The sequence below is a fragment of the Cottoperca gobio genome, chromosome 2 (assembly GCF_900634415.1).
Source record: "Cottoperca gobio chromosome 2, fCotGob3.1, whole genome shotgun sequence".
Taxonomy (NCBI): Eukaryota; Metazoa; Chordata; class Actinopteri; order Perciformes; family Bovichtidae; genus Cottoperca; species Cottoperca gobio.
Genome location: NC_041356.1, coordinates 475,001 through 487,441, shown reverse-complemented (window position 1 = coordinate 487,441; position 12,441 = coordinate 475,001). Strand labels below are relative to the sequence as shown.

The 12,441-nt window shown below is 41.2% G+C and overlaps 1 protein-coding gene across 1 annotated transcript; it reads right to left on the bottom strand.

Annotated features, from left to right (window-relative positions):
• Positions 1–75: 75 nt before the first annotated feature.
• Positions 76–3,740, bottom strand: LOC115021842 (cyclic nucleotide-gated channel cone photoreceptor subunit alpha-like). Its single transcript, XM_029452560.1, has 6 exons — positions 3,682–3,740; positions 3,330–3,386; positions 2,227–2,289; positions 1,712–1,813; positions 1,516–1,622; positions 76–1,430 (listed from the first exon to the last, which is right to left on the bottom strand). The coding sequence occupies exons 1-6, from the start codon at positions 3,738–3,740 to the stop codon at positions 76–78; spliced, it is 1,743 nt and encodes a 580-aa protein (XP_029308420.1).
• Positions 3,741–12,441: the final 8,701 nt, after the last annotated feature.

Below are 12,441 nucleotides of genomic sequence, written 5' to 3'. Positions count from 1 at the left end.
AGTGGATGAGCTCAAAAGGAAAGTCCTGAAGTAGAAGAGGCCCTAAGACTGACAGTAGTCGTGCCAAGCCGAGGTCTACTCGTCTTCCCTGAGGGTCCGGACCTGGTTCGACATATTACTGAGCCGTTGCTTCATTTTACGCTGGGAAGATTCATACTGTACTGACAGCTTTCGAAATTTGGCCGTCATGACATCCAAACTGGCTTCAATCTGGTTAACCTTTTTCTCCAAGTCTTTGGCGTCAATAACAGAGACCAGCGACTCATCGATGAGATTATCTTTCATCAGGATGGCCTTTCCCTTCTCTTCCAGGACATTTTTAGCATCAGGATACTCGATGAGGGCCTCCATCAGATCGTCTTTGGACAGGGCAAACAGATCAGAGTAGCCAACACTTCTGATGTTGGCGGTTCTTCGGTTTCCTGCCTTACTGCCCTTGATACCGAGGATGCTGATTTCTCCAAAGTATGCCCCATCACTGAGGACCACAAACTGGGTAACCCCGTCGTCTGCTACGACAGCCAGCTTTCCGCCTTTGATGATATACATTTCCCTGCCAATGTCCCCTTTCTTACAGATGTAGTCACCGGGACTGAAAACTTGAGGCTGAAGTTTAAGGACCAACTCAATAAGCAAACCTGCTTCACAGTCTTGAAAGATGCGCACTTTTCTTAGGGTCTCCAGATGTACGTTGATGGCTATCTCCGCCTTCAGCTTGTCCGGCAGGTTCTTCAGCACCTGCTTCTCATCGCAGGTTTTCTCCTCTGTCCACAGGTAGTCAAACCACTTCACCACCCGTATCTCCAGATCTTTGGTGACCTTCCGAAATTCCATGTATTGCTTTATTGAGTCAATCTTAGACTGGAACTCTACACGTGCGGCATTCATGTTTGAAATCATGGCTCCAACATTGCCTACGATTGTGGCGAAGATCAAAACACCGGTGAGGAAGTCAACGACCACAAAAAAGTATTCGATGTCTCGGACTGGGGGCGGTGTCTCACCAATCGTGGTCAGGGTGAGAGTGGACCAGTAAAAGCAGTATATGTACTGCCTGGCCAGCTTCGCATACGCAGGATTCTTCAAGGACGGATACACCCAGGTGTCTGAGCCGAAGCCAAGCGTCTTGGAGATGGCAAAGAACAGGCACGCATTCCAGTGGATGATGATGAGGATGTAAAGTACAAGATTACCAATTCGGAAGATGTTGGGAAAATTTGTTCGGGTTTCAGTCCGGTCGAAGAACTCAAAGAGTCGGCTTAACCTAAAGAGACGGTTGAACCTCCACTCCGGGTTGTCCATTCCAATTTTGAGGAATATAATATCTGTGGGAATAATTGATAAAACGTCTAATCTGAACTGCCGTGTCTTCATGTACTTTTCTTTCAGGATCTTCCCATCTTTTATAAGAAGACCTTGCTCCAGAAAACCTGTTGACACAATAGAATTAGCATTATCATATACTCAAAGGTTCCTTTTAATCTTCACACATTCAGCAAAGTTCCTGTCACTGACCTGTCCTGCATCTCACAAGGCTGTCAATAATGTAGAGGCCATCTGAAGTGTAGTCCAAGGTAAGCCATAGTATGGTATTATTATACTGCAGTTCGTTAAAACAAGCCCTACAAAAGGAAGTGAAATCATGAAAAAGATCTCTAAAAAAACAACAATAAGGTAGAGAGGAAATAAAAAAAAGGCCATGAATTCAGACCTGGCCACCAGTAGCATCATGTTGTAGAACACTGGGATGGATATTGTCCACAGCCAGTAATAGTACATATCTGTGGCAGGGTCCATGATCCACACCTCCTTCCTGAAAGAGGAGAGAGATGTATTTAGTTACTCAACAAAGTAAGGTGCTGAAGAATGTCCAGCCCTACTGGAAACTACTGTCTACCCATGATGCAGTTTAGAAAGGATGACATTCTGGCAAAGCTTAGAATCAATCGTCCTTCCAAAGAGATCACAGATTTGAATCTTTAAAAATGATAAATCAAGCATACCTCAGATAGTAAGAACAGCTACACTACAGAGGGTGCTGCTACTGCTTAACATACTAACTTCATGTTTACAATGAACTATTCCTGGAAGAAAATAATGTTACAGCTCATCCTAAAGCTTTATTTTAAATAGTTGAGAGAACAACTTGTTTAAATATGAACCAGTTATCTAACATGACCCTTTCATAGAAAGTTGCAGTCATAGAGACTAGTATGTGCTACTTACGGTTCTTCTTTCTTAACATCTTTCTTGTCGTCTTTCTTATCATCCTTCTTGTCGTCTTTCTTGCTGTAAATGTCCAGAAACAGAGGTAGTGTGAGGTAACTATTGTGATCCTTGTCATTCAGTGGTGTAGCCTGAGGGGGGCGATGTGGCGCAGTACAGTCCTGTGACTGTACTGCGGGTGATCAGCAGGGCATGCTGTGTGTGGAACGGGACAACTTTTACCTGGAAAGAGTCAATTCTGTAGGAAGTAGAGTGTAGGGCTCATAGTTTATGTAGTTCAATAAAAAAATGTATCAAAACAGAAAAACCCAGAACTGGCTTCATGTCTCTTCATATCTGTCATATTTCATTGCATCAGATTGGTTCTGCAACTATATTGCCTTTAGTTGGTCAGTCAGATTATCGGACCACACCTTTGGCCCAGAGTGAGATAGCATCAACTAATGAACGGACCGGAAAGGACATTTGCTGTTGGAATATGTCCCCTCTGACCAGTTTTGGAGACCCTTTGACCTTTACACACCATGTGGTCACAATTTCCATTTGACCAACTCTTATGGTTCATATCAAATGATTATTTTCCCAAGAGATTGAATCCTGCTGATGTTAGTGACTCTCCCTATCTGTCGGGACAGAGTGACGAGACGTTTGCTGATTCATAGATAAACACAACGTTATCGACCGATAATTTCCTCATGTGTCCTTTTTTGGCCCACTCCATCAAGCCAGTCCTGAAGTCTCTCCTGCTCACCCACACAGGGCCATATTGTACTTTGACTCATGCAAGATTCTCTAGCCCTTCGTTCCGGACTGATTTCCTGCTGCCGACCCTGCCCGCCTCTGACCCGCCCGTCTCTTCTGTTTCCTGATCCTCTGCCTGTTCCCCTACTGGTTCTTCTGCTTGTGCTGATCACCTGTCCTGCCCTGTACCTGCCGAGCTCTGACATTAAACATCACTACCAACTGTTCCTGGTTTCCTGTGTGCTGCATTTAGGTCCAAACTAAATTTAGAATTTGCTCTTTACACGGTGTATAGTTCTCCCCAACGTTTATCAGTTAGTGTGATTCAGGGTGTGTGAGAGGATCTATATATATCATCTTACCCATCGTTGTTGTTACAGTTGTTCATGTTTTGTGCAGCCAGGGCCAACCGACCATCACTGGAAGACAAACAAATAATTATATATTTCTGACTTATAGTAACTCAATATCAGCAGAATCAGTCTAACGTCTGCCAGCAATCATGAAGGTCATGCACACGCAGCACACCAGAGTACACTGACATACAATACCAGGTAAGGTATATATAGATATATATATATATATGGTATATGGTTAATAAGATATGAAACATCACACCATAGTAATGACGTGGAACAGAAAGTGTAGCGTAACAAAACTGCAGTGTACAACAACAGGTGTATCGGAGACTTTCAGCCCAGCGACTCTGCTCACCTGCTCCTCCTGCTCTCTGAGTCTGCAGGGACAACACGGCTCCTCCCAAAGTACATCATGTGGGAAAACCTTGTAATAGAGAGAAACTCTTATCAGCGAACGAATGGTAGAAACAACTGAGCATGATATCTGTAAATCACACACCAGGGATTTGTTAGAATTATAGAACATTTCAGTTGCTAGATTATATCAGCTGTGACGTAAGCACATGAGTGAGCCTCACCTGGACAGCAGTCCTGTCCTCACTGAAGACGTCTGATCCTGGGTGTCCATCAACCTGGAGGCATGCAGCAGAACAGTTTGATGAGCTCACAGTTACAATGTCAAATCAAACACAGAATACAGGCGTTAAGCACGGGAACATGTCATAAGGTCTGGATCTGTGGTGGAATCATTTGGAAGGACAAATATCACCAAGATGTCTACATACTTCAACGTTTCTCAGGAGGCTTCGTCAGGTTCACTGTCTGTCCACTGGTTTGCTAATTTGATTAATTGAACATTTGTAATAGAATGTGCACCACTAATTGACTGTTGGTGGAGGAAACGGGGATGGTACATTGCACAGTAGGTGTATGGTGGGGCCCAACAGGGGTCCCATAACAGTCTAATCCAGCCCTGCCACCACCAGCTTTAGCTTTACTTAAAACATACAAACCTCCTACACACTCTCTAAAACCAACTCAGTGTTTCTAATATGTATGGTGAGAATAATAAGGTGCAGCTGTGAGACCATCAGGGTGGCATCTCAAGACTCAACATTTAAAGCTGAGGAAGCATTGGAGGAACCAGCAAGATGGACTTTTAGAATGATGCAACCCAAACCCAGCCCAGTGTTGCCAACTCTCCCCATTCAGCAGCAGCAGCGGCTCCACAAGTCACTCAATGTAGCGAGAAAGTCTTCAAGTCAATCAACTTGTTAAAACACAATCAACTTGTTATCATAGATCCTCCTTTCACTCCGTCACCCCACACTCTTGTCTTGCCTGTTTTATCTGTCGGTTTGACTAATTTGTTTTCCGTCTTTGTTTTAGCTGTTTTAACTTTAAATGCACTGTAAGGCGACCTTGGGTATCCTGAAAGCGCCTCTAAATAAAATGTATTATTATTATTATTATTATTATTATTATTATTATTATTATTAAGTCGTCCCCACTGACCTGCAGACACTGTACCAGAGACCAGGTCCAAGATACCAACATGGCTGCTAGCACAGACAGACAGACAGGCAGAAAGACAAGCAGGCAGGTAGACAGACAGGTAGACAGACAGGCAGGCAGTATTGGATCTGCTCTTTGCAGATGCTGTTATCTGCTTGGCTTCAGTTATCTCTGCTGAACACAGGAGGATCAGTTTTGGGCTGTTTCGTGTCGTCTGTTGCCACCACAACCACGAAACCGTTACAAGTGACACGTGTTTAAATCAATTCAGACTTCTAATAATCATTTTAAGAGGCCTTAGTCAATAAGTGTACTTGGTTAATATCATCAGTAAACTAATTGTAGAACGTAAACTCACTTCAGGTCACAGGGAAGTAACCCTAACCCTATCACCCACTCAGTAAAGTCTATTAAAATGCCTTTTGCTCATTATGTCTGTATCTAAAGGTCAGAGAAGCTGTTAAATATTGATATCATGGTAATAATACACATATGATAATATTGTGTATATAATCCAGCATCTTTTAGACAATTTCCTTGTATGTTTACAGACTCTCTGTAGCTGTGACGGTGATGAAGCGACAGACAGTAACACAGCTTGTGTTTGTGTTTAGTCCCGTTAGCTCAGCATGTTTCTTAGCACTGTTAACTCAAATCCTTCTCTCCCAGATTACTTCCGCTAAAATTAGATTTTCAACCCGGTGTGATTTGTTAAACCCAGGACTTCAGATTCTTTTTTTCCTGTAATTACACTGCAACATTAAAAACATTCACTTTCTACTGCGTGAACTTACTTTACCTGAATGTGAGCGATGGTGACGAGAAATCAGGCTGAGCTCTGAAGTAATCCCATATTGCTCCTTGTTTGTTCTTCTTCTTTCACATCAAGCACAAGACTGCTGAGGACTCATGTTCAGATAGATATAGATGCTGCTGTCATGGGTTCATTCTAGTTCCTTCTTCTAACACAAGTCACAGGAGCAAACAACACTCGTGCTTTTCTGTGGACACGATCTGCCCGTGCTGTGGAGGAGCTCCTTTTGTTCATCCACTCTGCACTACCTCAGAATATGAAGGGAGAGGGAGAGGGAGGAGGAGAAGGAGGAGGAGGAGGAGGAAGAGGAAGGGGGGAAAGAATGATTTTCTATACCTTTAAACTACCTGTGAATCAGCCAGCGTGAGTTGACACAGGAAAACGAGTTTAGTGAAACAGTATATCAATATTATGACACAAAACAAGATATTTTCCAGGATGTTTTGGATGTTAACATTTTCATCACATTCTAATATTAAAGGTACTCAAGGCTGATGTTTTGTTTTGACACTCTTTACTACCTCTGATGTGTGATATCACTATCTCGGATGAAGAATAATTTGACGAGCATATTTCTTGTTATCACTGGATAGAGGAACAGAGCTGATTGAAGTTGGAGCCACTTATTTATTTATATCCCTTCCAGTCTGAGTAAATCCTCTTAGTGTGTGGACAGCTAAAGTGAGACATCAGACTCCACCTGCAGCTCTCAGGAGCAGCACAATCCCCCCAGCAGCCTCAGCTAATCTCAGCTCTTTCTCCATGGCTTCCCTCAGCCCCTGGACTGTGAGCTGAGTGTGTGATGGCCGAGTTGCTTATCGGTTAGAGGTGCGACACAGTGTGAATACATCAGTCAGTCCTATGGTCTTCTTTAAGGTCACTTCTCCTCATTTTGTCTAATGTTTTGTATGTAGAAAAGCTCATTTCATACTATTTTCTTATTTACAACGTTATAATTCTTATTATATCCCTCCAATCAATCAGAACTCTAAACACCTGTACAGGTGTGCAGGTCCTTTAAAAGTGAAGGTGTGGTCAAATACGAAGGTTCCTAACTGAGTAAAATGACACGGAAGTATTAAGTGTCAGCCATGATAAGAGTTGCTCGTATTCTCTAAATGCTTGTAAATGTTGTAGTATGTAGCTGGTGTTGTAGTATGTAGCTGGTGTTGTAGTATGTAAATGGTATGTAGCTGGTGTTGTAGTATGTAGCTGGTGTTGTAGTATGTAGCTAGTGTTGTAGTATGTAGCTGGTGTTGTAGTATGTAGCTGGTGTTGTAGTATGTAGCTGGTGTTGTAGTATGTAGCTGGTGTTGTAGTATGTAGCTGGTGTTGTAGTATGTAGCTGGTGTTGTAGTATGTAGCTGGTGTTGTAGTATGTAATGGTATGTAGCTGGTGTTGTAGTATGTAGCTGGTGTTGTAGTATGTAGCTAGTGTTGTAGTATGTAGCTGGTGTTGTAGTATGTAGCTGGTGTTGTAGTATGTAGCTAGTGTTGTAGTATGTAGCTGGTGTTGTAGTATGCAGCGGGTGTTGTAGTATGTAGCTGGTGTTGTACTATGTAGCTGGTGTTGTAGTATGTAGCTGGTATGTAGCTGGTGTTGTAGTATGTAGCTGGTGTTGTAGTATGTAGCTGGTATGTAGCTGGTGTTGTAGTATGTAGCTGGTATGTTGCTGGTGTAGTATGTAGCTGGTGTTGTAGTATGTAGCTGGTATGTTGCTGGTGTAGTATGTAGCTGGTGTTGTAGTATGTAGCTGGTATGTAGCTGGCGTTGTAGTATGTAGCTGGTGTTGTAGTATGTAGCTGGTATGTAGCTGGTGTTGTAGTATGTAGCTGGTGTTGTAGTATGTAGCTGGTGTTGTAGTATGTAGCTGGTGTGTAGCTGGTGTTGTAGTATGTAGCTGGTGTTGTAGTATGTAGCTGGTGTTGTAGTATGTAGCTGGTATGTAGCTGGTGTTGTAGTATGTAGTGTAAGTGTTGGTTTAGAGAGTGCTTGTCTGAACAACAAGAGTTTCTTAAGAGGTTAAAATGTGTGGTTACACTTCATTTTACATATCTGTCATTTCCTCGATGTTTCCTCGGATGAACCAAATCATTTGTTTAGGAAAACATCAATGTAGTAAATAGTGAATATTCATGATTTATTATGATATAGGCTATCTATTTTGTTGAATTGTTTGCTTCCCTGTGGACCAGTTTGCGGTTGGACTGCAGCCACAGTCAGATTAACTGCTGTAAATGAGATTAGAGTTAATCTGTTGATGCGTCTTGGTGAGCAGCTAGAGAAGAAGTGATGAATCACAATTCACACGATGAACACCTGTTGATGTGGCTGGTGTGTGTGGAGGGAAATGTGTTGAAGGCCTGTCAGCAAATATCTTTTAATGACATTTTAGTACATGAAAAGCTTTGGAGACCAGTGACAGTTGTAATATTTTTGGTGCTCTGTTCTCAAAGACAATTCAGTGTACATGTAAATGTATATCAGGGATTTGTAAACAGGAATGTAGAGGTCAATCTGTGTTAGTTTTGAGGCGATTGCTCTAAAAGATAAATATCATATTCATAAGTCACATAACTCTTTATTAGACATTCTTTCAACCTCAGTACTTATGGATAATTTCAAATATTGTCACTGTGAGTCCATATTAAGGTAGTCACTAAGCCGAAACTAAAATAAATACAAATTAGAATATGGGTCCAGATATCACATATTTTTTGTCATCAAATCAAAAAAATTGATTGAGTACTAATTTTTCTTTAAATTACAATGAAAAGTACAGATAAACTCAGAACCTTTTGGCGGTGCTGTGCTCTGTCAGCAGGGAGCAGATCTGTTGAAGCTCATTTCATGACACTGGAGGTCGTCCATAGTTAATCACTGGCCCCATGTGTATTTCTAATTGCTAAGCTGCTCTGGATTCAACTTGTTGTCTCCAGTGTCTCCAAGGTTGCGTTGCTCACTGTCAGGATATTATCAGTGCTACTGTGAACCACGAGACCTACACATCTTCTCCTCAGAAAACGTCGTAATAATACAGTATGAGCAAATAACTGCTCGCATGTCCGTACCATTTTTGGATATGAAAAATAACGCTCACACAATTTTTGGTTGTAATGAAAACGGCAACCTCTTGGGAACAATAGTGAGACTTGTAATTGATGTGTCGACAGAATGTAAGAATGCCATTCTACCAGGTACCAGTGCCAATCAAAAGATGTCGTGTATGATGAAGACCAGCAGTGAAGCTAGAGGTTAATGTCAGTAACTCACTCAACTCCCAGTGCTGCTGATGTGTTAACAAGCTGCTGATAGCCATCACTGATCTAACTCACCAATTAAATTAATTACAGCCTCAGTGGCAGCTCTGTCAGCCTCCCCACAGGACCATTATGCCCCCCCCCTCTACCATAACCATGTGTTGTGCCCCAGGTCATCATCATAGCCTCACAGAGACACAAACTAATGGTGCATTCGAGTGCTCATCATCAAATCAAATCAAATGTATTTATATAGCCCAATATCACAAATTATACATTTGTCTCAGTGTGCTTTACAGACTGTACAGGATACTGGATACAGGATCATCAGCCTGCCAGTGATCACCAGGGCATGCTCTCAAACAGCTGACAAGTGGAAAGACCAGAGGTGTATAGGGATTTGTTGTGACATGTGACATCTTATTTTTCGCTCCCAAGAACAAAACACTTGGAGAAATTTAGACCAACAAGTCACAGGGAAAAGGGACACAGGACTCCTCATCTCACTAACCATCTTTTAAAAGACTAAAACGTTTCCTAACAAGGTCCGTCTGATTGTGTAACAGCACGGATGCAGATGCTGTTCACCTCCTGGTCATCTAAAACAGTGGTCCCCAACCACCGGTCTACCATCTACTTAAATATCGCTACAGGTGATTCTCATGCGCCGCTCTGCATAATACACAGGCTCACAAATGAGGCAACGAAGCCTTCAAAACTGCTTCGCCGGCACCTGGCGTTAAAAGACAAGCCCTTGGAAAGAAAAAAACATGAACATTAATTAATAAACAATTACTGATGGTCACCACATCAACACATGCGAGTGCACTGAGAGCGTCATACTTAGTGACTAACCGTGTCGCTAAGAGAAGAAACCTTTTACCATTGGTGAAGAATTTATACCCCTATATTGGACCGGCTCGTTGCAGAGACACAAGCTCAGGGCTCCCACTACTTCAGTGTATTGGTGAGTTTTTTAATGCACTTTATATTTGTTTTTATGCCGGTCGTATAATTTTATTTCATCATATTTATCCCCCCCCCCACACTTTGAAGGCCTGGTCCGTGAAGATATTGTCTTACATGAAACCGGTCCGTGGCACTAAAAAGGTTGGGGACCGCTGATCTAAAACACTAAATGATTTCTTTTCAGCCCTTGAAACTCCTTCAGCAAAAGTAGAACTAATGTTACCCTGGTCTTGTGCCCTCATTTTGTCCCTGAGCACTTGGTATGGGAACCGGAGTGAAGGCTAGCTTCGCCGCCAAACACATTTGTCCGTTTTATCCACACTAACTGGCAACTACCAAGACTCTTGATCGCTGACGACAAAGAGATACCACGTGATACCAACATCCTCACACTATAGAGTAACCGGTGTTTGTAAAAACGCACGTGCAGAGCATGGCCTAGGCAGAAGCATCACTCTTATCGATCAAAATATAGCGCTAGCAAAGCGGTCATCGCTTGCCGTCATGCTCCACAGATCCATGGAAATACAGTCTAAGGAAATAATTTTAGTCTCTGGATCACACTAATGTTAAACATGATTAATGCGAGGCCTTACATTACTTACTGGACAGCTAGCTAACACGTCTGCAACCATGTATTATTATGTTTTTTTTTGTCTACATAAAGATGTTATCAATAAAACCTTTAAGTGTCCTGGGGTATCTGTTTTGTTATATGTTTTTAATCTTATTCAAATGCAATAACATATTTAGTTTCGAATTATTCACATCATGCTGTGAGCATTTTATTTATTTAATACAAACGGTATTCATGAGTAGTCAGGAGACTGCTTCGTATGTTCTAATAAGTTAGTAAGCAGGAAGCAGTAATGTGATATTTCCTGATTTTAAATATTTTACAAGAATTGTCTCCATAAAACAAAGGTACTTGTCTAAACATCCCAGTAGACATGACACATGAGGCGTACCACAGCACAACAATGATGACTGACTTCTGTCAGTTGAGTGAGCAGGTTCATCTGATGCACTGCTGCCCTCTAGTGTTCAGGTATGTTCACAAGTAACTACATGTAGTATGTTAAATGATCAGTTTATCTTTGATAACTTCATTCCATACGATTAAACTCAGAGACTCACACTTATTTAAACAAATAGAGATTTTAATCAGGGAAGACAGTATATAAGTCGTATGGTCATTTGTAAATCAAGTTGTATTATAACTATAAAAGTGATATAAATGTGTCAAGAATAAATGTATGTCCTGTAAAAGTTTAAGAAAATAATATAAATGCTGCTGGGAAATGTAAATCATTGTGTTGGTATAGCTTTTTTGTTTCTCTGCATCTCAGCCAATACATTTCAAAATAAATATAGATTTTCTTTTTCTGTATGTAGCACTAAATTGTTTCTGCACATAAATCATTTCACCTGTTTGATGTTAATGTACCTGTAAGATTCTTGCTGTTGGGAGTTGTATCCTCATGATTGTTTGTACTTATTGTAAGTTGCTTTGGACAAAAGCGTCAGCTAAATGAACTGTAATGACAAAGCTGTCAGCGCTCAGATGACAGAGGGACATCCTCCTCCTGCCAGCCAACCACACAGACTCTGTGTGTCACATGATAGAGTGTAATCAGTCGAGATAACCTGTGTGTGTGAAGGAGATAGGCGTTAGACTGCTCCCTCCATTCATCGAGTGTGACCCTGCTGACATTAGACACATCCACACAGTGCAACACATGTGGATGTGTTTAACTGTGAATTAAAATGCTTCAAAACAATAAATTTCATAATTTGAATTGTATGATTAGTGTATTGTTCCTTCAATGCTTTACATTTTACATCAGTGTATAATTGTATTCTGCTTAGCTCTGCCCCCCCCAGCTCTGGGGCTGTGATGTCATTATATCATTTATATTATAGTTGTACTTTTATTACATCATATTTATTGTATTCTAATGTATTCTTTATATTGTGTGTTACACTTACTCCTGTGTAATGCCTGTGAGTCAGTTAGCAGGGCAATAATACTCAAATTCTACCAAACTGCTGAAACTCTGATCTCCGGTCAGAAAACTCTCTGTCAGATAATCTTCAGGTGGAGCTGATCATCTGTGTTTTCCTTTCGTATTTTAACGTTGACGGAACGTCACATTTTCAGAATTATGTCATCGACGTGGTACCAAAGCGTCGGTTGTCGTTACATCCCTACTGCGAAGAGATGGATGAAAACAACCCTCTGACATGGGTTCACAGGGGGCTTTCATCCTCATCAAATTATTCTACAAGATTCAAGTATGTTCGAAAAAGAAATATAAATGAATTAAATAGTATACGCTAACTGCTTATTTGTAAACTGAACTTGAAATAGAAAATATAGAATATCACCATCCTGTTCCTTTATCTAAAAGTTGCAATACTGCAATCTGAAAATCTAAAACATTAGACTTGCTCCTTTTCAGACGACTTGCGCTCTGGTTTAAAAATAAATAAAATTAGACTGTTGTCTTTCTCGTCACTTTTGTAACATCAGTAGTTAAATACACAAGAAATGGC

Coding starts and splice junctions, on each gene's coding strand:
- LOC115021842 (XM_029452560.1), bottom strand. CDS start 3,740: ATGATGTACTTTGGGAGGAGCCGTGTTGTCCCTGCAGACTCAGAGAGC. Junction 2,290..3,329: donor AACTGTAACAACAACGATGG/GTAAGATGATAT, acceptor GGACATTTACAG/CAAGAAAGACGACAAGAAGG. Junction 1,623..1,711: donor ATGATGCTACTGGTGGCCAG/GTCTGAATTCAT, acceptor TTCCTTTTGTAG/GGCTTGTTTTAACGAACTGC.